The sequence below is a fragment of the Nipponia nippon genome, unplaced genomic scaffold (genome assembly GCF_047370975.1).
Source record: "Nipponia nippon isolate SJK-2023a ecotype South Korea unplaced genomic scaffold, ASM4737097v1 scaffold_30, whole genome shotgun sequence".
Taxonomy (NCBI): Eukaryota; Metazoa; Chordata; class Aves; order Pelecaniformes; family Threskiornithidae; genus Nipponia; species Nipponia nippon.
The window spans coordinates 2,337,405-2,361,067 of NW_028262348.1; the positions used below are offsets into that span (position 1 = coordinate 2,337,405).

Genomic DNA, 23,663 nt, shown 5'->3' on the forward strand with positions numbered 1-23,663 from the left:
TGACTACATTTCTCTCAAACATGGTTGAAAATTTATGTATACATAAATAAATGAAGAGAACTGATACCAGTACATTAGTAAATCAAAAATAAGATTTCCTACGACATAGAAGCACTAAAGGATCTTAGAGGAATTGCTGCATTTTCCCCTCTCTGTCACATTAAGTGGTTTAATATAAAGCCTTTATTTTTATACCAATCAATAGCACTGTAAGGTAGCAACACTTACCTTCAGAAGCACTGAAGACGCAACGGCTCAATTCTCAATTATATTAAGAGTGAGGCTTCAAAGATATTTATGAGCATCAAGATACAAGTTAGATTTCCAGTATGGTTTTCAAAAGCATCTGAACAAGTCAGGTGCCTAGCTCCTATTGATCCTTGTTAGGCACTTTCAAGAAATACTTCAAGTTGCCTATCCCTATCCTCTAGTGCCCAAATAACTGTGGAAATCTTTCTCCCCTCTCACACCACTAGCTGTGCTTTAGTTTACAGTACTGGAGTTTCATATTTTGCAGAAGGATGCAGCTTTTTGTACACGCTTTGATTTTTAGTACGCTGACGTAGAAAACTATTACTACAGCAATACAGCGGTGCTTACTTTGAAGCCAGCAATTCAAGGTGGTGGAAATCTGGCCTCTGTTACCTCCTTTGGTGACCTCATTTGACCGCTTTCCCCTCATGGTAGGAAAGGCCCGAAGAGACCACCGAGGGACCATTTTGAAAAGGCCTCAACACTCTTTCTGGATGCTGTTTTGAAAATGAAGCAAAGAGCCTACCTTGCTGATATTTTGAGCATTAACTGATCTCTAGCAACTCCTGAATGTACTGGCTATAGTACAGACTGCTTGTGTAGTATCACGTAGGCCAGAAATCCTGCTTTTGATTCACTTTGTTCTGAAACTGTCCAAGGGGTTGGAAAAAGGGATATTACTCTAAAATAGAAGAGGCAACGAAACTTAGGAAAGACACTTCCCACATACCAGAATGGACATGAATTAAAAGTAATTTTATTCCACTTCTCAACGACAGTTCTATCATAGCTGATAATAAGGCAAGCTACTAGCAGTCCTACAAGACATATCAGACCATTGAAATAGTATTCAAAAACCAGAGTTCACAGAACAGCCAGTTCTTGGGATCATCAAAATCAGTGGCAAGATTCCCACGTGGACAAATTCGATCAATGTAAACGCTGAAGAAATCAACTGATTTCACCAGTGTTCGTGAAGTTTTATACTGGAGTAATTAAGGATAGGTGATGCATCACTGACTTCAATGAAGAACAGAGTTTGGCAGAAAGAAAAGCGAAAAAGCACATTAGAAGTATAACATCAAGGCACAGAAAATACATGCTACTTCCAGGCATATACTTTAACAGGTAAAGGTTTCTGGGAGATTATTATTGCTTTTAATAGGTAGCTGTACTCCTGCCAGGCATGATTCTTCTCTCACTTGCACCTGCAAAACTCCCATGCATTTCTGGGTAGTTGGTCCAGATTTATGTTAGTGCAAGGAGAGTAAGTGTGAGTTGGCATAGCTTGCTTGAAGGTGTAGTAACAATGAAAGCAAACGGAGCAACAACCGCTGAAGATGTAGCCATCTGTCTTAATGCTCACCAGAGCTTACTCCTTTTAACGTGGAATATTTGTGTGACAAAACAAATACATTCTTTTCAAACAGTTTTTAGCTAATAAAAAACAGCTGTCCCATACTAAATTTTCATAAGGTATCAAGAAACTGCAGCAATTTAGAGGCCATCCATTCTGTAACCTAAGGCTGCTCACTGAGTAGTATCTTAGGATCAGCAAGAGTGTATGTAACTACGTAAGGGTACAAAAGTCTGTCCACCTCTAACTGCACTTATATATAGACTATTCATAGCAAGATGAGAGGATGAACTAAACAAAAAAAAAGACATGAACAAAGCAGAACGCAATGAAACTATGTGACTTGCTAGATGAACAATAACAAAGGGATGAAGAAGAACATCTATTTAAAAAGAAGATCTTTTGTCAGATAAAAAATAGGAACTTTTTACAAACGTGAATTTTAAAGAGGAAAATATGATCAGTGCAACTTTAATGCAGGACTGGAGCCAAGTCAAGGGAGTTCAACAATGAAAGACAACAAAACAAAACCAAAACATTAAGAAAAATATGGATGCTAAGGAAGAAGAGTGTCTCTTAATAATCAAGTGATTGAAATGGGTCCCGGGTGGTTAAAAATCCAAGGTAAAGACCTAAAAGCTGAGGATGACAGAAGAAAGCAGCCGCCGAGTCAGAGTACGCCCACAGTATTATAAAATCACATAGCAAGATAAAATCACAAACCCATGGTTACGATTGTGTTATGTTCAGACTATTTTAAAGTAATAAAAAAACCCTTAATGGTCTGATCCAAAACCCACTGGAGGCAACAGGAGTTCTTCTACTAGCTTCAGCGGGCTGTGCATCAGATTTTACATTGTGCACTATGAACAGTCTAGATACGTTGGCTTTGCCTGGCTAGGGTCAGCCAGGGAACATCACGGATCCAGCATACATTCCATATAAATGAGAAAGAAAAGGGAGTTGTTAGGGCAAGATCTCATTATACATTAGGGTAAAAGAGCAAATGCTGCTTTATACTAGATTCCTTATAAATAAATAATTTTGAAAACCTGGTCACGCCATGCTGATTAACTAACTGGACTATCAGTTCATCCACCAGCAACATGCCTCTGCAGACTTGTAGGTCAAATCGAACAGTCTGGAATGAAGGGCTTTGCTTCCTCCTCTTCTTCTTTTTCCCCTCCCAAGATTTACATGATGATATCCTCCAAGTGCAGTCCTGGACTTCAGATAGCATGCTGCAAGGACACAGAAATATGTATTTTTAAAGGAGGAAAAGACAGAGAGTTTGCCTTGTGAGTTTAAATTATTAATTCTACAGATCTAATGGATACATTACGCCACATTAGTGGCACTTGTTCTCTTAACAAACATCCCTCTAGATTAGTGGTTCAATACAGTTTTGAATCAAAGAGCTAAGTTTCTAATGGCACCAGTCATCTGTCAATCTGAACTGAATTTTTAAACTGGGTTACCTGAATCAATGCAAGTTAGGATCTTTCATTGCCAGGAAACGGGCTCTTATTTGACAAAGTTTCACGAGGTCAACAGCATCTCTGCTTCCTTGAAGTGGTACGCAAAACAGGCAAGAACAATACTTTCAGCACTAGACAACTCGGTAAATACAACAGCAATACACGGCAGACGTTTTAAAAGGACTGGGTAACCTCTCTTGTGCATCTGCGTTAGGAGAGGAAAGATCTGAGAAGTTCCCTCAAATTCTTGTGTTGGGGGTAGGTCTCAGACATTACCCGTGGAGGTATGATCTCACCGGCTTGTCCCTGGATGCCGGGCTCTCTGCTGGAGTCTGAGTTACCTTATCCACCAAGCAGCTACCTTTTAGCAGCTCCTTAAAGAGAGATCTAGGACACAAGGTACTAAACAGTAAACATATATCCTGCAAAGAGCATTAACTCCTTTGTTGATTGTCTCTTGGATGCTACTCAGGACTCCGATGGGCAGAATCTATTGTGGGGACATTACCTCCGTGCACAGATGAAACAACTGGACCAGAATTTTTAATGTGATTTGCTAAGGAAATGAGGCTGATTGTAATCACGTTGCCTCTATCCCTCTACATGGGTCTGCCCGCTACCCAGCCTCTGAGCTGGCTGTGCAGGTTTGACAGTCAGGTAGAGGACTTTAAGCTCTTACGTTTTTACAAATCCAGTAAAACGAGGTAGGGTATCATGGAGATAATCAGCGCCCTTATTGATAGAAAAGCAGCAGTATGAGCTCACTGGCTAGGTGGACACCAAGAATGAATGTGGGTAAAAGACAACAGGAATGCCCCGACTTCAGACTTTGTGCTCTATCAGTTACTGGCAGGTCAATCCCTGCAGCAAAAGGCAGGTAGTCTTCCTTGACTTTTTTTTTCCTGTGGTAAGGCACAGAGAACAGGATTGGCAGTGTAAAGATCTGGAGGCTGACTGTGTTATTTCTGCCATCTTACTGGCCTTCAGTTTATTCTGTCTCTGAGAGACAGTCACTCAGTGAAATGGCTGCAAAGGCTTTTGAGGACCTCAGGAAGGGGAGAGCAGAGATATTAAAAATAATCTTGCGTGCCTTTTCCTCCAAAGAATTATTTCTAAGTTAGTAAGAAAAATGTATCTATACATCTGTCCCTGGTACACAGTCTAAATGCTTACTCCTTTTCCTTCTACCAGTAATTACCAATGTTGCATTACTGCACATATGCTTGATTTAAGACCCTACCGATTATGAAACAGTATAAGCTAGCACTTTCCGCACAGCCTGGCTGTCTCTGTCGTCCTTCGAAGCCATGCTGACAGGTGGTATTTCTGTGGCTTCCTTGGGGTGAAGTTCTAGATCAAGTGAGATTAAGAAAGGGGTCAGAAGTTCACACTCCTCTACGAAAGCATTAAAATATCATAAGGGTTTGCATTAAATTCCAAAGTCGCCGAACACAACTACCCTTCTCACATAAGTTATTACCAGAAGATAATTCTACCCTGCCCGTGGCCCGGGGTTCAAGATAAACAAAGACAATGAACTTCGGATGTGAATTAAAAAAGTCTGGGACACCGGTCCATTGGCAGGAGTTTCTTGCATTCCTTTCCTTCAGTACTTTGGCTACCCTTCCTCATACCAAAACCGTCGCTATCTCAGAACTCTGCAGAAAAGCTTGTGTCTTTACTGCACTCTAACACGGCTTACTAGTTCTCCACATTTCTACTTGACCACTCCTACTTGCCTAGACTGCAGAGAACCACCAGAGGTGCACAACAGACCTGGGCTTTATACGATGTGCCCTGTGGCTCAGTTGGGAAGCAAAACTCCTGTGAGCTCTAGTTCTGCCCTGACCAGCATTGTCAAGTGTCAGACACTAGAGTCAGTCTAGTACGTGCTGTAAGAAGCTGCATATTGTTTCAGACTACTAACAGGCTACGCAGCAAACCCAGCAATGGAATAAGAATGCACGATTCCCATGGTAGCATGAAGTACAATATGACATGTTGAGATCCAGTTACAAAAAGGGTTTGGGATACCTCGGGTCTCCTTCACTTAAGTAAGGAGGTTCCAGGCCAGGATTATGTTTCCTTAAATCCTGCCAGTGGGACTCAAATGAAATCCAAAGACACCGAGCCTCTTGTGTTATCAAAAAGCAAAACAAAACAGAATTTGGAATCTGCTCCAAAAATTTGGAGACTGCTCTGAAAACACAGATCGTGAACTACTGGAGAGCCCTCGTCCACTGACAAAATTATTAGCTTTTGCTGATCAAAATACTCTAGGAAGAGATGGGACGGCTGACTCCAAATCCATCCAAGTCAGTGGAAAGGCTACTAACAGGCTTCATGAAGGAGTACAAGATAGTGGTACTGGGTCGGAGCAAAGAGCCATCTTTGCAGCGTCCCATCTCTGACAGTGACATGTTACAAATGGCTAATGGGACTGTACAAGAAAAGGCTATGTCCAGGGTGATATTTCTCCCTTTACTGCCTTGCAGCTCTGGCAATCTGCAGCTTAGAAACTTTCTGAGCCTGAGATTATATCTGCATCTTTGCATTTAAGCTATTTTTGTAACTTCACTCATTGCTGTTTTAATCATTTGTATTTTTTGTATCCACAGCAACCAGAAGGAATAAGTCCCACAGTTGCATTGTATATCACATGGAAAAGTACCTCCTTGTTTAAAGCTGCTTTCCTCTGACAGTCCTTCATCTCATTCATAACAGACCACAAGTAATCACTCTTTATTTCACTGCCTTTAACTACCAACTCCTAAGTCTGTCTTTCCCAAGCCAAAGAGATTGTGTCTATTTTGTGTGTCCACATATAAAGGTTTTTTCCTACCTTGCAGCCTTTTTTTTTTTTTTTTTTTTGTTTGTGTGCGTGCATACCACACCTCTCTTAAGACAAGGACATCAGAACTAGAAGCAGGATTAAGGATGCGGTTCACAGCTCAGCATCACCTGTCATGAGGTATCTTTATTATATTATTACAGCAGACTGAGGCCACACGCAGGCTATGGCAGACAGCTCTGCACTGTTTCAGTTCGTAGTGATGTCTCCTTACGGAAGACAACCATGTCCCTTTCCTCACTGCAGTTCTTGACGGCCAACATGCCTATGGGCGCATATGCAGGGCTAGCCTCAGTGGCGACACAAACACCAGTTTAAGTTACATCTGAGCAAGCAGTGCAAGTGTAATTCAGCATTCAGGACTGGCAAGGTAGGAGTGCAGGAGAAGCTGACAGGAGAGGGTAAAAGTTACAGAATGAAGTAAGAATAAATTTGGCCTAGTGTGGCATGAGGGACAGCCCTGATTCAGCACACACCGCAGCTTAACACTCAGCGATTCCTCAGCATAATGAGGAAAACACCAGTTTACATTGATCCAGACAGACAAGTTTTATTGCTAGGCTGTTAACCCCAGTGATGCAACTGATGGCTTCCCCTTGTCTACATTATCACTATATATGTTAATGTATATTTGCTAAAGATAACATGTCAGTGTTAAAGAAAAATGAGGCTCTCCAAGGCAGCAGTAGAAGCCTCGAGTTGGCTTAGCACCGAGTAAATCTTTAAAATGAAAAGTCAAGGCTGTTTCTTCCATGCAGACATAGGTGACGCCTGCTGTTATTCCTGTGCTACCGTTGCTCTGCAACTGAATAAACGAGAGAAGGCGTGCAAGGAAGCTCGGGGCTCAGAGCCCCCTTTTTCTGAAAAGTGAAAGGGTCTTCCTCTCCCGGAGTCTACCAGTATTACTGGGGGTATTACTGGGGCTATAATGTCACTGTTTGTTCAAAGCAGGAATTTCTTGCACTTCCTCTCTCTGCAGCTTCGACCATTTCCACCCTCAACACCCCTGACTAGATGTTTTTCTCCTGGCTGAGGCATGTGGGGAACCATGGGAGCCCTCCTCAGCTCTGCTTAAAGCACAGGACTTAAGCCCTTTCCTAAGCAAGATGGAACGCGTAGTAGGTTTGGGTACTGAAAAGCCAGGAGTGGAGATGTGGGAACAAACGGATAACTTTGGTTGGAATTTTTAATAGGGCATGTGGGTTCTGATACTCAGAGGCTACTGAAATTCAGCAAGTTAGGCACTGACCTCAGTGAACTGGTCTTCTAGACATACCATTCCTAGAGACAAAATTACTTTCCAGTGAATGCTGGAGGAATCTGGGTCCAGAGATGGAGAAGTATTTGAGTGTTCAATTCACACTGGTTTCAATGAGAAATGCTCAAGAATGGCAAAGAAGGTTTTTAGCAATTAAGCTGTGAGTTTGCACAGAAGGAGACCCAGAAACTCTGCTGAAGACAGCAAGGGACTGCTTGGGACTGTGCAACAGTGGTGGTGATAAGCCACAGGGCACCGTCCCCAAAACTGCTGGAGCAACTGCCTGGCATATCGGATGCCTTGACCCAGATGGAGCTTCGGAAGGAGGGTGTAGCTGTCCGGGCTGCAGCCGCAGGGAGCGCCTGCTGCCTGTCTTGGGGGCTGGGATGTTGGCGGGAGCTGTGCTCTGACTGAAGCACTGAGTCTCCAGGGAAAAGGCCTTCAGAAGGAGGTGAGCAGACTGCAGACCATCAGGGTGAACAAACAGGAGACCAACAGAGTCTCCACAGAGACTTTGGAAAGCGGAGTGCCAAAGCTCCACAAAGCAAAGGATGAACAACTAAGGACTGCACTTGAACAAGAACTGAATGGAGACTTCCATGATGGGGAAGGCCTGAAGCTTGTGACTTCTGGCAGAAGAAGGAAGATTCCTTCTCGGCCTGCAGATCAGCATTTCCAGGACATGTGTAGCCAGCCCCCTGAGAGAAGGTGAGGCGTTTTTTGAAGGAGACTTCAGAGCCAGCTGAGCCTGAACCCAGTTTCTGTACCAAGAAGAACAGTTGTGTAACAACCGATGGAGATCCCCTTCTGCCAACCTGACTTGGATGTCTCAGGTTTGTTGCTTTCCAGAAGCGCAGACCTAGGACGTTGTGGAAGAACTCCTGAGGCTCATCCAGCCCTCAAACTCATTACACCTTGCATCTTTGATACTGTCAGCAGAACCATGTATAAATCAGAATGAGGTAGTGAAATTTATCAAAGGGTTTATGAATACCCAAGTAACACCCTCTGGGAGAGAGGAGAGAACAGATGGGAGAACAGATAAAGTCCTAACACGGACTAGAAATGGGATGGTAGGTAAATAACAAGCTCTAGGGAGAGATACATAAGAATACAGAAGGAGAATACAACGTGGTAAGCCCGATGGTAATTTGTAATGAGACTTGTTATCCTTTGAAGACCAAAAGAAGTCACGAGGAATGTCAGCAGGAGCAACTGGGTAACATGGTAGCTGATGAATTTCATGTGGATAAAACACACAGTAATGAATCTGGGAAGGGTCAAGCTTTTCATACATATTGCTGAAGTCTAAGTTAACTTGCAGGAAAAATGCATGTGTATGTCATAGAAACATCAAATTTGTGCCCAATGGTAATCAAATAAATCAGTTACAGGGCTGACTGTCATGTTATTCTATTAAGGCTATTTTGTACTATCTTACTAATACTGAAGCATATACATTAAAGTTAGCGTAGAAGTAATTTACACTCACTTCACATTAGCAGAGTGCAAAGTGGCTGTTAGTAAACAGCCATGACCAAGGTACAAATAGATGTGAGATAACCACGTGGAGCATGCAACGTCATCCACAGCAGTGGCAGGTCGAGCTCAAAGACAATTTACCCTAAAATATAAATGTCCAAGAGTAAGGCAACAAAGGGGACTCAGGTAAGCATGGAGGGTGCAAAGGCCAGTTGGGTGCTCCTGTTGACTCATTTTCACATCAGAAGAATAAAGAAGGTTGTTGCTCCCATCAAATACTTTTTTAGAAGCAAGGGCTCTTTGGAGGGTGACAGGTGAGAGCGAGGAGGGGAGTAGCAAAGAGACTGCAAAGCCAGAGAGCAGGGTGAATGCAGGAAACCTTGAGTCCTCACAAAACTCAAGGTACCATTTGGCCAAGAGACTCTATGGAAACTATTCAGTAAGTATAGAAATTAATACCCCAGCAGAGTGCTGAGGGTTCCTAAGCACCTGGCAATGCTTCCATCTAACACAGATTTTTCTCTTAAAAAAAACCTACTCAAAACCAATTTAAAAAATCATCAATAGACAAAACTTGGGGAAAAAACATAAAGTCGTATTATACTGATTTACTGCTGCTTACTTCCTTGAGGGTAGGAGAGAGGTGCTTACAAATGGCAGCTAGATGTAAAGTGCTAACTACCACTAGCGTCTGGCAGCAGGCACAAAGCAGCATTCGCACATTCAGCACATGGGGTCCTACTGCAGCAGAAGTGAAATGTTGACTACAACTACGTCGAGGTAGTGTGCCCTGGTTAATATGAATGCTTCAGGGCCCCTCTCTCCTCCTACTGAAAAATTATTGAGCTGCTATCCTTGTCTGAGAAATGATGAGTAAGGTAGTAGAAGCGAACAGAGGAATTTACTGCTGCTGTCAATTACAAAACTTGGCACGCCCAGCCTGAAGTGACTTGGTTTTAAATCTGTGAGGGCTGAACAAACTGAACACAAGCTGAACCAAAGAGAGATTCATGCTTGCAAAACGCACGGGGAATTAATGAATATACAGTAAGCTTCTGATTCTGCGGCACCATCAACTAATATCCTACAGAAGTGGACCCCATCTCCACCGACTTCCCTGCAGTTCAATGTGGCGTACTTCCAGGTTTGTCTGAAAATGTTGTACCTGTTTAACCAGCTGCTCCATCCCAGTCCTCAGAGATGTCTGCATTTCAGTGGTGGATGAGGTGATCTCTGTTTATAGTTTACACATGAGCTTCTACAGTGCACTGAAAGGCTCTCCAACCAAAACAGCCAATAATAAATTGATTTAAATTGGTTATTTTAATAGGAAGTGCACATTCCTACAACATTAAGAAAGGATATCAATACCCTAATTACTTCTGTCCTCTTTTCCAAATAAGCTTATAATCCATCTCGGTAACCACTGTGTCTACAGAGATTCATTTGTCAAGCTCCTTCGCTATTCCAGGTGCACGAGGGCAGGTCAGTTACACAGCACTGAGAGCAAACGACCTTTTCCCACAGCAAGCCACGTCAAAGTTACATTTGTGGTCACTTTTGGTCACCTTAATATCAAATAGTAAAATAGTAATTGACTGTCGTCTTTTCCTTGCAAACTTAAAAGATATATTGGACAGATTATGAGACTGAAAATTACCACCTGGAGACTCTATTACCTGAAATCCAAGGATCTCTATGCACTTGGCCTAGCAGCTGGTGAAACTGAGGGGCAGAAAAAACAAAAAGCAACTGGCCTAAATTGGAAAAACCTATGGGAGCTGCAAGAGTTCCTAGAAAATCCACTGCTGCTAAGACACAGTCATTTGCATTTAACCACAGACAACAGAATTTTCTAAATTGCAAAATAAGTAAAAATTGCTCTTTTGGAAAACATGCACGCATCCCTAAATCTTAACATTAGTAGATAGTTCTGACAATCTTTAGTTTCTTATTCTGAAGCCTGTGCACAGAGAAGAACTGCTCACGTTGGAACCAGCCGCATTTTACTTACCGTTGTGAAATGAACCACGCAATAGATACCAATGATGACAAGGCCAATGATAATTGATGCAACAGCAACCCAGAGTGCATTGCGACCCAGTCTTTTTGACCCTTCTATGTCTCCTTGATTATAACTGTTTAAAGCCTGGAGAAGAGAAACAGAGAGTTTGTGACTTTTTTTAAACAGAAATCTGTACACAAACCACTGTGACTGCTTTGAACCAACATTAAGCTCTGTGCACGTTGGCACTATAGGAAGGACTTCAGAGAATGGTGATTTGCTTTGTAAAAATAAACATCCCCTGCCGACAGCCCAAGGGGAGCAGGGAGCCCAGTTTTCTGTTCCACTCATTTTCAGCACCTTTCATTGCAACTACAGTTCTTTTATTTTCAGTGGTGAGGCTATATTCGTATGATGAGTTTTCTTGTACGCACCAGCATAAGAGCTGTCGGATCAACTCTAATCCACCCACTTGCATGATCCACACATCGGTGGCTTTTATCTCTGGAAATATTTTTGTAGTACATGTGAACTGTTAGTTAGCCACTTCACTAGCCGTGAAATAAACCCTTACACTTTATAGGACCACAAGCATGAAAAGGAGCATAAATAGGCTACATTTTTACAAAAAGCCTCAGGAAAACTTCTTAAAAAAAAAAAAGCTTATTAGTTTCTTGTTTTTCCAATGTTTTGCTCTTCAAAACAAAGTTTGAAGAATTAATAGGTAGTTTGCTGGTGGTGGGAAAAAACAAAACAAAACAAAGAAATATAGATCATACGAATAAAACATCTGAGTGCCATCGTCATGGGCTAGAAATTCTGTCCCTTTGCATTTTTGGAACACACTGATAAGTACTATCCTATACATCCTGAGGTATGCATCAGACATACGGATCTTATCTCAACAGACTTGAGTTTATTTCTATCCACCCATGATGTAGCAGATACTTTATATTCGTTACATGCAGAGATTGCAAGGTGTGATAGAACCACTCTCATCTTCCAGTCTTTTGTGAGACAGACTGGAGGATTTTCTGAATTAATTTTTGTTTTAACCGGACCATATTTTTAAAAGAAAAGATTCAGTGAAGGACAGTGAAGTATTCTAGTACACGAGCCTAACGCAGTTTGTAGTAACATTTTCCCAAGAATAGGATGCTATCAAAGAATTTGTAAAAAGAGTATTATTACTAAAAATTATTTTGTAAGATCAGGAGAGTTTGAGTTCATAAACCATGACATTGAGTCCAGATTTCTTTATCAGATTGCACTATTGAACTATCTCAGCATACTTCCTCGGGGAATGGGATCAGTCATAACCTGTTCTTCGGTATCTCGTAAGTATTCCAGGAAGCATCCCAGAAATGGGAGGTGTGGGGGGAGAAATATGGGGACCTGGGCAAATGAACTGTTCTGTGGACTAAATAATTCAGGTTGTCTTTAGAAAATGACTGCATGAGGTATCAGCAAGCGCTATTACAAAAGTGCTTTATTTGTGAATCGCTTTTTGTAGCAAAGACAGAACAGCAGCTAATTCAACAGAGTGAAGTCCTGAGACCGCGGGGAGCAGGAAAGGAATGAACTTCAGAGGATACCAAGCATTGCTGTAGAGCTTTTTTTTTTCGCCAAGCAGAAAAATAATTAGGGACATTATCTGTGTGCGTTCTGTCGATTAGCGAGCACACAGAAGTTAATGGGCTAGCTACGTCCTTGGTGTTAGCGCTGCAGTAAGATCACTCGTGCCAAGGTAGTCCCAAAGCAATGAAGCCTATATTCCTAGAATTGCATCTCAAAGATAAGTGCAAGTACTTATTCTTGGTATGTAAGAACGGCCGAGCTGCTGATGCACTCTTGCCCTTAAAGAGAGCATCGATACATTTCTTCTCTTCCTGGAAGCCTACGTGCCTAAAGATTTCTCTATTTTATTTCCCGAAAGAATATCACTAATACCTCTGCTCTGCTTGTCAAATTTCATTGAGGTTGGCTAGTGGACTTAAAGGACATAGGGGAGAAAGAGGGAAGAGATGGAAATGAGAGACAGACACAAACACGTAGTCAAATAGGATGATGTCACCTCTGCTTCTCCACCAGTGCGGCCTCCTGTTACAAAGGGTGGCTGGCACGGTTCCTCTCACCTAAGTTACTCCACTGTTTTCAGCAGTCCTGTCTACAGGAGAAGAGCTTTCTTAAGTTTTCTGAAAATACACTTGGGAAGTTCAATAAAAGGAGTATCAGGAGAAACATGGCTTGGCTTGATCTTGAGCAGGCTGACTTCTCCTCCTGCCTCTGTCAGCAACTGTGAATGTGACTGGGGCTACAGCGAGGAACAAGGAGACTTTGTTCAAAGGACTCGGTCTCCATGACATCTGGAGAGCGGTTCTGCAAACCCTCTAACTCAGTTCCCCAATACACGTGGTCTCAAGACTGAGACAGAGTTGTAAGCAAGACATGGCAGCAGCAGCTTGCAGGTCTGTGCAATTTTACTAATGTATTTAGGAAGTCTGGAGAATGTCCATGTGATTTCCGCAGGTACTGCATAAATAATTCACCCTGTGCACTTTCATAAATAATGTCATTTTAATACAAATCCACGATGAAGAGGAGGAAAATAGCATTAATGATAAGGAAGAGGATTTGGGAGAGACAGGAAGACAACAACAGTTTCTTTATTAAAAGGTTTAAATTAAACTCAGACAGCGTTCAAGAAAAAAAATAAAAGGTTTGGGGGAGCTGTTGGGGTCTGATGCAAAGCTCTTTGAAATTAATTTACTTCCGTCTGCTTCAAAGGGCCCTTGGATCAAGCTTCCAGTTTTCAACCTTAGACATAGACAACATTAACTGTTAAAGCCTTAAACGTTACATCTGCTTATTTCCAAGGGCCAGGCAATATATACAGAATGCAGCGCCTATGTGTGACAGATGGTCTGTCCAACTTTTAAAACAAATTTCAGCCATTTTCAACCGAATACCATATGATCTCTCAGGTTTCTGCTACCTCGCTCACTATGAAGTCATAAACTAAATTAAAGCCACAGTTCTGCAGCTGCTTATTTACTGGAGCAATCTCAGTGACTTCACCGGGTTCACACACATCTATTTATAAAAGATATTCCCAGTTCAACAATGAAGCAACTTAACCTCATATAAACAGAAATTTGCCAAATTAGCTACAAACTATTAATGCCTTTTAATGTGCATTTTCTGTTCCATGTTCCCAGAGCACCTTTTATGGCAAAAGCAGAAAGAATACTGGATTACTTCAGAAATCCTCCTCTACATCTCTTACAAATCTGGGCAGACCAGACCGAGATTGTCGGATCAACATTTTCTACGCTTTCCATAAGCCAGGCTGTAATGAACCTTATTTGGCTGTGCCTGGAAATGAGACACTCTCTAGTTCATGCTGGCTCAGTATGACTCCTCACTGTGAGCAACTTACAGGGAAGGAGAAAGAAGAGGGGGGACTCAGCCTTCAACTCCGCTTTTTGGCAAATGAAACAGGCAGGTGATGAGCAGGACCCAAGGAAAGGGGAGTTTGCTCTGCAGGCTTTAGAGCAGCATGCAAACAAGTGCTGGACTTCTGCGTCTCTGGGGACAGGTTGAAAGCGTTCTTGCAGAGGAGAAGCTTACCAGTTTGCAAAGGGCCATGCAAAAATGCTTAAGAACAGCTGCTGAGCCTTGTTGTTTAATACTCCTGAAGTGGGTACAGGCTGTCCCATATGGTATTAGGTGTCCAGGTACCTACGAGCTACTTTAAAAAAAAGCTGTATAAATAATAAACTTTCCAACTAACGAGAAGTACAGCTGTACAGGAACATCAGTCACTATGCTAGTCACTGACCTGACCAAAGCCATCACCCTGTACGTGGCTCGTTAGGATCCCAGTTAGAAGAGGTGACTCCCTCAGAAAGCAAGTTCCATCCTTTGCTGTCCCATGACTTCTACCTCCTCCTTGCTCGTTGTCTCTGCTTAGGGAAACTAATATACAGACAAGGCATCCGAAGCCCAGGGTAACAAATGCAGTCAAAGAACTTGTTACTATCAGAGGGAGACGAGCCAAGACTGTCACAGCTTGACCACACATGTTGTTTGAAACATGCAAATGATTAAACAGAAATGTGTCAACAGAAAGAGGGAGTTAGGAGTAAACAACCAGGGAGAAACAGCTTTTGAGAGACTGTTTTGAAATGGTTACAAATCCAAGGCCCTATGGAATTAGTAACTAGTCTGACACACAGGTCTTTGAAATAAAGACAACTGAAGGTGCTGCACTGAGAAAGGCCAACAAATAAAAGTTTAAAAATAAAACAGTTTGTTCAACTATCAGACCTCAGTGCTGGCATTAGAAATACCTAAATGATTCTCTTTTCAGAGTTGTCCCACAGCCTCCCTCTAGCTCCGATTCCATGAGTCGGACACAGCCAGCCCACCTGAGCCAGTTCTCAGATACCGCTGCCAGCTCACTGCTCTCTGGGTTCACAACAGGGGAGAAGATAGGACTGCAGATAAGGAGCCAAAGAGCTCAGCGACACGCTGCCCAGCCACAGCCTCGCACCAGGGAAGTCTCTTCTGTCGCGTGAGCCTTCTGACTTGGTACCTGCACCCCACACTCCTGCCCTGATGCCTGTGGTCTCACCTATGTGAGAAAGAATAAGGGAAGTCCGAGTGAGGCACCTCTGGGGTTGAGTGAGCCAACTAAGCATACAGCAACACGATATAGCTGCTGGAAGCAACAGGAAGCAGGAGAACTGACGGCATCTGGCTGGAACTGCAGAAGAGTACAGAGGAGAACAGTAATCCTACAGCCAGGAGTCCTGGCCAGGACCCTGGGGAAAACAGAGCTCCGTTTGCTAAAACTGCCAAGCAACCTTCACACCTGCAAGCGGCCAGCAACTAGGTTGAGGGGGCTGCTCTTGTAATGCCAATATATTGGCAATGACACTGATGCCATTAAGCATCCATTCTACTAGCTATCCTCTTACCCCTGTCACAAGAAAGAGATTTCTTTCACAAAGGAGGTAAGGAACAAGAAAAGGTTATTATCACAATACGGAGAACTTGGGAGAGGTTGATTCTAAAAATATAGTCAAGGAAGTTAAGATCTGAAATGGTAAGGTTTGTGTCCCCAAAGGTGAGAAAGAAGTGAGGAAATCAGTGCTGGAGCTGTAAATGGGGCAGCAGAAGAGACAGAAGAGACTGAAGACGAATCTGTCATTTAATTCAGAGGTGTGTTGGAGCTCAGACTCTACTTTTAGAGTGAAAACGTTGTCTCAATTGAGAGCACTTAAGGAGGACACGACACAGGCAAACAGGGTGCTGAACCATGCCCCTCTAGAAGCCAACAGGACTTTTCCTTCCAGGCCCATTCTAGGAAGCAGAAATTTATAAAGAACTCCACTTTTATGGGTCTTTATCTCTTCTGACACAAGATCTCAGGCAAGCTCTGCAGACTATAAAGGTATCTTCTGTAAGAAAAGAAACTAACTCACTCTTGTACCTCAGTGTTAACCCTTAGCAACTCTAGGAAACAAGCTGAGAAAGAGAGGGGGGATGTAGATCCCAGCAGAAGTGGAAATAAAACCAGCGTAGGTTAAAATGCAGAACCTGGAGTTGAGGTTAACGAAGTAGTTACAGGTTGCAGGGGAATCGGGCTGTGGAAAAGAAGTTGGACGTGTTATTTTCATGGAAAAGGAAAGGTTTTAGGTAAGAAAGATGTTGAAACAGAAGGCACTCACATACAGCGGAGATTAGTGGTTTGGTTTTTGTTTCCCCCCTTTAAGGGAGTGGGCAGCTGAGACCTGCACAGACTGTTGAGCATTCAGGAAGCGCTCTTCCCACCCCGGTTCCTACATATCCCCTGGTGACAGTTACCTCAGCCTGACTCCAAAAGCCTGCGTGAACTTCAACTAGGGTGTGGGTGGAGATTTCTCCATATGGGGTGCAAAAATCTTTAGAGGCCAAATTCTGTCCTTGACAGTTAACTTCTGTGCAGCCCCAGTGCTTTGGTAAAAGCACTGTCACAGTGAACAGATGCTCACAGCCCCGGATCATCAGCTCTCATTACTTTATATAGCACCCTAAGTGTCCACAGACAGAAAGGATGCTGCGTACCAACAGAACCAAATCTTCTCAAATCAAGGAAGAGAGCATATTGCATAGTTAAGTTAACAACAAAGAAAATAAACATGTAGAAAAAAAGAAAATGACAGCTAATACTCATCTGGACAAAAAAGGTTGTGAAGATAGCTTTACAATAGCTCCTTTAAGTAATTTTCAAGCTTAAACATGTATCCCAATATTTAGGTGTGACTTCTGTGCAATCTTACTAGTTTTAAAAGAGTGTGCTTTAGTATATTTTAGCTATAGGTAATTATACTTAATTGCAAAAAGAAGCAACTGTGGTTTTACTTACCTTTTCAGCCTGGCTGTCAGAGAAAAGGATGAAAATACACAACATGTTTTAAACACTTTTCAGCTCCTAAACAACAGAAATACATTGCAGTATTACTGATTACACTGATCATGTATCCTATTAGAAAAGTCTGGATCTGACTCTGCAACTTTTAACTCAAAGAAGATTCTAACAATCCCTTTGAAGTTAATGGGATTGCTGGAGTATTAAGGACTATGCAAATCATTTATGGCTTGTAGGAATAAGGCTGTTCTCTCAGTGTACTCGATACTCAGTTTTATAAGGGTTTTTGCCAATAACCTACAATCGTGATTGTTGTATTATTCTAGCAAGTAGTTAATATCGGGCTAAAGAACGTGTTTACTGGAAAAAAGGCACTTCTATCATATTTGATTAGCTGAAACAGAAGCCACATCTGTTCCTTTGCAAATCTGATTTCTGCTCCCCAGCTGCCACTTTCACACAGAGATACTATGTCCAATTCAGCGTGCAAGTTAACGGGATTTGTTACATCAACTAACTGGGATAAACTTCCCTCCGTTATACAGCCTGATACTGAAAACTTGATTTGAACTGCCTTTCACTCCACATTTTATATCTGCTGCTGGGATAGCCAAGCGGACACCCCGACCGAGCCGCTGATGCTCCCCGCCTCGCCTCGCTTTGCCCCCAGGCGCCAGGGACAAGCGGTTAAAGCGGCGGGCGGATGCCCGCTACCCGGGCGGCCGCTCCAGCCCCGCTTTGCTCCTGCGGGTCCCGGGCCGGGAGCGCGGCGGCTGGGGCCGGGCTAGCGCGGAGAGCCGGAGGTCGCCCGCCGAACAACCCAGCCCCAAGCCGAAGGTCGCCTGGGCACCCGGCGGGGGGCTACTCACCATGACGGCGAAGACGAAGGCGACGATGTTGACGGGATAGGCGGGACAGAAGCAGGCGAGGATGCTGAGGAGCAGGTAGTTCTTGGGCCGCGGCTGCGGCGGCCCGTCGGGCGGCTCATCCTCGATGTTGGTCTCGGGGCTGTTCTCCAGAGCCCTCTTGATGTCGGCACCGGCGGGGAGCGCGGACATGGGGCTGCGGCGCGGCGGGCGGGCGGCTCGAAAAGCCCAGCGCCGCGCCCCGGGCAGGCGGGACCCCGCCGCGGCGCCGAGCCAAGGCAGCGGCGCGGCGCCTCCCCGGGCCGGGCAGCGCTGCAGCGCGGGGCGGGGGCTGCCCGCCGACGGCTCCCCTTGCGCCAAGTCTTTTAACCCCGGGGTAGATTCACTCCGGGGAGGAATCGGGGGGGGGGAGGGGGGAGAACCCAAACAAAACCAAACAGAAGCTGTCGAGGGTGCCCAGCCCGGTGGCCCGGCTGCGGCGGGCGGGGTTCCCCGGGCTGTCCCGGTCCTGCCCCAGGAGCCTCCCCCGCCGCGGGCACAGCGGGGTCCGGAGCCACGTGGCCCTCGGCTGTTCCGGTCTTTTCCGAAAGTTTTTAACTGTTGGCAGTTAAAGGACTTTAACCGAGTTTGCATCGCCCCCGGGGAGAGCTTCGCTGCCTTCTTAGGCTCTCGTTTCTAGCGTCAGCGAGCTCCATCGGCAAGCGGTGTGAAGTCTGCACAGGCATTTCCTTGTCACCTCCTAACCCCAGTGGCTTGCTAAACTTCGCAAAAACCATGAAAGATTGGCAGAAAATAAACAACTTCAAGCATTTTGATGGCTCAGGCCCAGAGTATTTTGGCCAATTTTTAGCAAGTGATTCAGTCCTTACTGAACATAACATCTGTAAGGTGAAATCTGCTTTGGGGGATGCAGGGGGGGGGGGGCAAGGAAATGAATCTTTATTATTTCCAAAACCTACTGTATGGAAAAAAAAGCACAACCACAAAACAAGTAAATAAAGAGCTGCTTCCATCATAGTTTTGAAGTTGGTGAGGAAAAGTATGACAGCCTGCACCCAGAAAGGAACAGGCTCTGTTTCTGCCATGTGATATAAGAAAAAAAGAACTTTATACCTGCACGGAGCTTCAGCAAAACAGAGACACTTCTGATCAGATGAAGGCTGGAGTTGAGATTTTGCTCTGTCTGGCTCCTCCTGAGTGTATTTCATTAATTAAAGTTACAGCAAACAGTAAGGTGTGCTTGGAGCTTTATGAATGAGCTCCTTTCGTCACAGGGAGTTTTGCAATAGACTTGAATGGAGCGACGGTTTCCTGTTTCTGGACGTCATCCTACAAGATAAAATGCAGTCAACACGGTAAAGACAAGAAGTATAGATGCTATATTTTTACTTTCATAAACATTAATCATCTCTCAGCTACATGCCTGAAATATAATGTGGAATGAGAATCTGCTGATCTATCAAAATGTCAAGATTCTGTATCTTCAGGAAAGATAAGAAATACTAAAGTTACACCTGCTTGCCAACATACCCATTAGTCTTCAGGCAGAAGCTCTTTGTAGCTGTAAAATCTCTGATCTCTTTGTTCTCAGGGGACTTTAACCGCAGTTACCAGACAAGCTCAGAAAAGACAGTTCACATCACACCACGCAATTACTTTTAGAATTGATTTCAGTAGGGGTGGAGGCCATGGACTTACCCTCTGCAAGGGGTCAGCGTCTTCAGGGCCACTCAAGCCTTTAATCCATGAGAACGCTTTCAGGGAAACATTGGAATGGCTTAAGGAGTTTGAATTTGCTTGTAATTGAAACACTCACAGGTAAATAAGAGCCTATTATCAGGCGTGGGCATGGGAAGATCCAGCTCACGTGGGGCAGTTTGAGCCGTTAACACTGAACGCAGACAAGCACAACAAAAAGCTGCTGGCACATCAGCTCGATAGAGAAGGCAAAGCCGGGTGCAGAAATTAGCCAGGGAGACTTCAAACTGGGGCGTGAGGGAAGGATGTAGATTCTTACTGTCTAACATCAGACATTGAGTTTGAGTGCCTTTATGGGGGACCACCAAGAGGGCGATTCAGAGACTGGTGGAATTGCCAGCCACAACAGCCTGCACTAAATCTTTCTCTGAGGACCATGAAGTGTAGGAGGAATCCGGGCTCTGTTAAGTTAGACCATGCGAATCCCTTCCCAGGTCTCTCAAAGACACACATCTAATAGTAGAACCCGGAGTTCCTTGTGCATTTCTAGAAACAGCAATGTTTAATTGTTCAAATGAGGCTGCCGAGGGATGCTAATGGATTGTAAAGAAAGCAGGAGACAGGATGTGGTGAGATGCGTGGAGCTACAAAAGATATTATGGATATTCAGGGGCAATTTGTGATAATGAGAACTCATTAAGAGGTTCTGAGACGAAGGTTCTGTCACGAGGCAGTTAGTGTAGCTGAATTTAGCGGTTGGTTTTATGTAGAAGACGGGTTAAAATCCAAGAAGTATATCCTGTTAGGACAAGATTGATTAAATTTTAAGTGGCGCTGACTCGTAGCCACTTACTGAGGTAAAGCAAAAGGAGGTATTCAGCCAAACATTTGGTTTCACAGACTGCGGTGATGGAGGGCAGTTATATTCCTGAGAACCTGGGAAAAGTTCTTGCCTCAGAGGGAAGAACCACTGTGCTGAGATAGCTCAGCAGAAAGTTGTGAAAGTTATTTAAGAAATTAACTGAGAGTTTTAAGATGTAGTTCGGTGGAGAACAATCACAAAAATAGCCCTCCAAGAGAATGAGTCAGAGTACCCAATATTCTTGCTTTTACAGCCTTGCATTTTAAGCTGAGTCTTGAAAAAGAAACCGATCACTCTGCACAGAGTGGAGATTTTCCCAGTGATATGAGTAAGGCAAGATGCTGGATATATTGCTTATGATGGGCAAAGCAGATGGGCTAGAGACATGACAGTTTCAAGATTATTTTTTTTTTTTTTAAAGGTCGTCTTCCCCTGATTTCAGAGGGTGCTATCGCTTGACAGCGGGATTTGTTGTAAGGCAGAATATGGTCTCTCCACCACGCTTTGCTGTGTTGCTGGCTGGTAGGACTCTCCTCAAAGGCATGTTCATGCTCACAGTGGTTCTTGAAAGAAGTTCCAATGTCTGCACGCACAAGTCAAAGTCCACATAAAGATCAAAAATGGTAGTTTAACGCTCAGAGATTGTTTGGGACTAATATGTACGTCCAGACAACAGGATACAAGGAGCTTCCTCACTGGTTCTCCACAGCACTAAGAGAGCAGAGTCTCTGCAAATCCTGGGCACTAGGAGCTCTTCTCAAGTGTAGAGTCACACTAGAAGGAGCTGGTGGGACCTTGTACTGGCCTGAGAGACTGGTCAGATGGGCTAGGCTTCCCTAGCTCGGTGTAAGGTGAGGGAGGCATTTCCAGATCACGGTTCTTGCTGGAACAATGTGGCAATGTCACCAAACTGTCCTCACGTGGGACTGTGCTTGATTAGCACAGTCAATCCCTATTCAGCAGAGCTGGTGATGTTCAACAAACCTAATTTCAGATCAGGCTCTCTGCTCTCCTATGGCAAAATGAGCACATTGCTCTTTCCCAACTACTCTTAGAAAAAAAGAGTAACTGAAAGTTTTTAAGAGTGCAGTGTGCCCCACAGAGGAACAGTAACCTGACAGTAACGCAAACGGTGTCTTTCTAAAACAAACTATCTGTTATTTCCCAGTATGGTCACACAGCTGCCTATCACTGCCTCTGTTTCCAACCCTTCTGGGTTATTAAGCAGAAAAAAGGACTATAGAAATAATAAAGGAGACCTGTGAGCAACACTTTGATACTTTTCCAAAGAACTGTTGTTCTCCGGCTAGATCATGGACTCAAGCCTTTCTGAATACAGCAGGCAAGATGTTCGCAGGAACCTTTCTCCACCCAGACTTAAACACCACTTTCAGGGAAGGAGGTCACAGTAACAGTCAATGGCCATGTAAGGCTCCAAGCTGTTCTACCTATCTGAAGAAAAAATCCTCCCAAGCATCTTCCAACATTTAGCCATACTTTATCCTTCCTGAGAGAACAGTTAACCTGGCTACTATGTAATCCCAAGGGAAGAGAAAACTATAAACTGGAAATTAAGTAATTTGATGTCTAAAGTTCTTATACTGAATCCATTGCACAGTAACTTAAAATTCTTCCTATACTTCATCACAATATCTCACGATAGTAAAAACCATCCCTGTTTTACAAATGGAACAAGCAAGCCCATGGGGATTAAGGCTACGCGTACACAGCAGGGCTGGTACTCCTGTCATGTAGCTCAGCGCTCTGACTCTCCCCGAAAAGGGGGATCACCTGGAGATGGGACACATGAGATTGGATGGAGGCCTCCCATATTCCAAAAAGTTGTATTTCAGCTTGTTTTAACTGCTTGTACAGAAGTATTCTTCTACAGGGAGCAGGGGAAAACTAATCCACCCTTTTGTTTTTAAAGCCAATTCTGCATCTGGTCATCCTGGTCTTGACAAGTATGTGGGAACATCCCTTCTCTGCTTGCTGTTCATTCTCATGCTTGTCAGGCCATTGAGCAACACTTCACAAACTCCGAGACCGTGGCTATGAAGGAACAACGACAGAACTGCATTACTGGTTCTTGTTGCTACTAAGTTATAAAGAAATCTGTGTCACCCAAGCAGCTATTGGAGGGAAATGGCTCCCTGTCTGTTCCCAGTCAGCAACACCAAATCAACCAGCATCTCCAGGGTCTTCAGCTTTTCCTCTTTACCCGCTTACTGCTAAATCAGTCCTTTCTTCTGTACATTTTGTACATTTCGGTGTCCAAATTTGCTCTGCACCGGTAGGTCTTTGCTTAGAAGCCTCTATTTATAGGGAACTGAGGTGACTTTTTTACTTCTGCCTGAACTTCACCTGCAGAAAACATTGGGTTTTGTTGGTTTTTTTTCTTTTTTCTTTTTTTTTTTTTTTTTTTTTTTGAGGCCTTAAAGCCAAATACCGCCACAGTTTGGGGTTTTCAAGTTTTGGACCAGAACTCTGTGCCTGGTGCTTAGCGTTAAGAGAGAAGCCATATTTTTGCTTCTATATCGCAGTTAGAGTTGAGCAGAAGTTACAGAGGATCCTGAATGGGGTGAGATATAAGAAAAGAGCTGCCCTGGTGGTTGTTGATCTTCAGAAAATCCTTTCTAATCTTATCTGGTTGGCTCCTAGGAAACTTATTACAAATACAGAATGTTTATGTGAGTGTAACATTTTGTCCTAGACTCAGAACAGGGCATCAAGTAACTCAGAATAAGGAATAAAGAAGTAGCCTCAGTGTGATGGCAGTGAATATCCTACTATTAACCAACAGAAAATTTGGATAAAAATGGAGGTTTTGTTAATGACTAAAACAGGCACAGCAGATGACTAAGCGGTACTAAGGAATGCAGGACTATGACAGTTTCAAGAAGTGCAAAAAGAAAGAAATCTATTGTAATTCATTGTCTTGACCCCAACGCAGCTGTACCATGGAGGTCTACTGGCAGGCTTTGAGAAGTAGCCATTATGCTTTTGATTTCAGATGCTTTGGTATCTCCTAGCTGCTGTTCGGGTGATTGTGTTGTTTGTATAGTAGAGCTTGTAGATAGAAGCAATCTGTACAGGCATGTTGAAAGCACTAAACGTACTTAAGCATGAAAAATGAGAA

The 23,663-nt window shown here is 43.6% G+C and overlaps 1 protein-coding gene across 1 annotated transcript; it reads right to left on the minus strand.

Annotated features, from left to right (window-relative positions):
- Nucleotides 1–1,031: 1,031 nt before the first annotated feature.
- On the minus strand, nt 1,032–18,225 carry TMEM233 (transmembrane protein 233). The gene is made up of 3 exons (XM_087768547.1): nt 17,968–18,225; nt 10,693–10,827; nt 1,032–2,850 (listed from the first exon to the last, which is right to left on the minus strand). The coding sequence occupies exons 1-3, from the start codon at nt 18,154–18,156 to the stop codon at nt 2,839–2,841; spliced, it is 336 nt and encodes a 111-aa protein (XP_087624673.1). The 5' UTR covers nt 18,157–18,225; the 3' UTR covers nt 1,032–2,838.
- Between the last annotated feature and the right edge of the window lie 5,438 nt (nt 18,226–23,663).

Coding starts and splice junctions, on each gene's coding strand:
- TMEM233 (XM_087768547.1), bottom strand. CDS start 18,156: ATGTCCGCGCTCCCCGCCGGTGCCGACATCAAGAGGGCTCTGGAGAAC. Junction 10,828..17,967: donor CCTTCGTCTTCGCCGTCATG/GTGAGTAGCCCC, acceptor TCTCTTCTCCAG/GCTTTAAACAGTTATAATCA.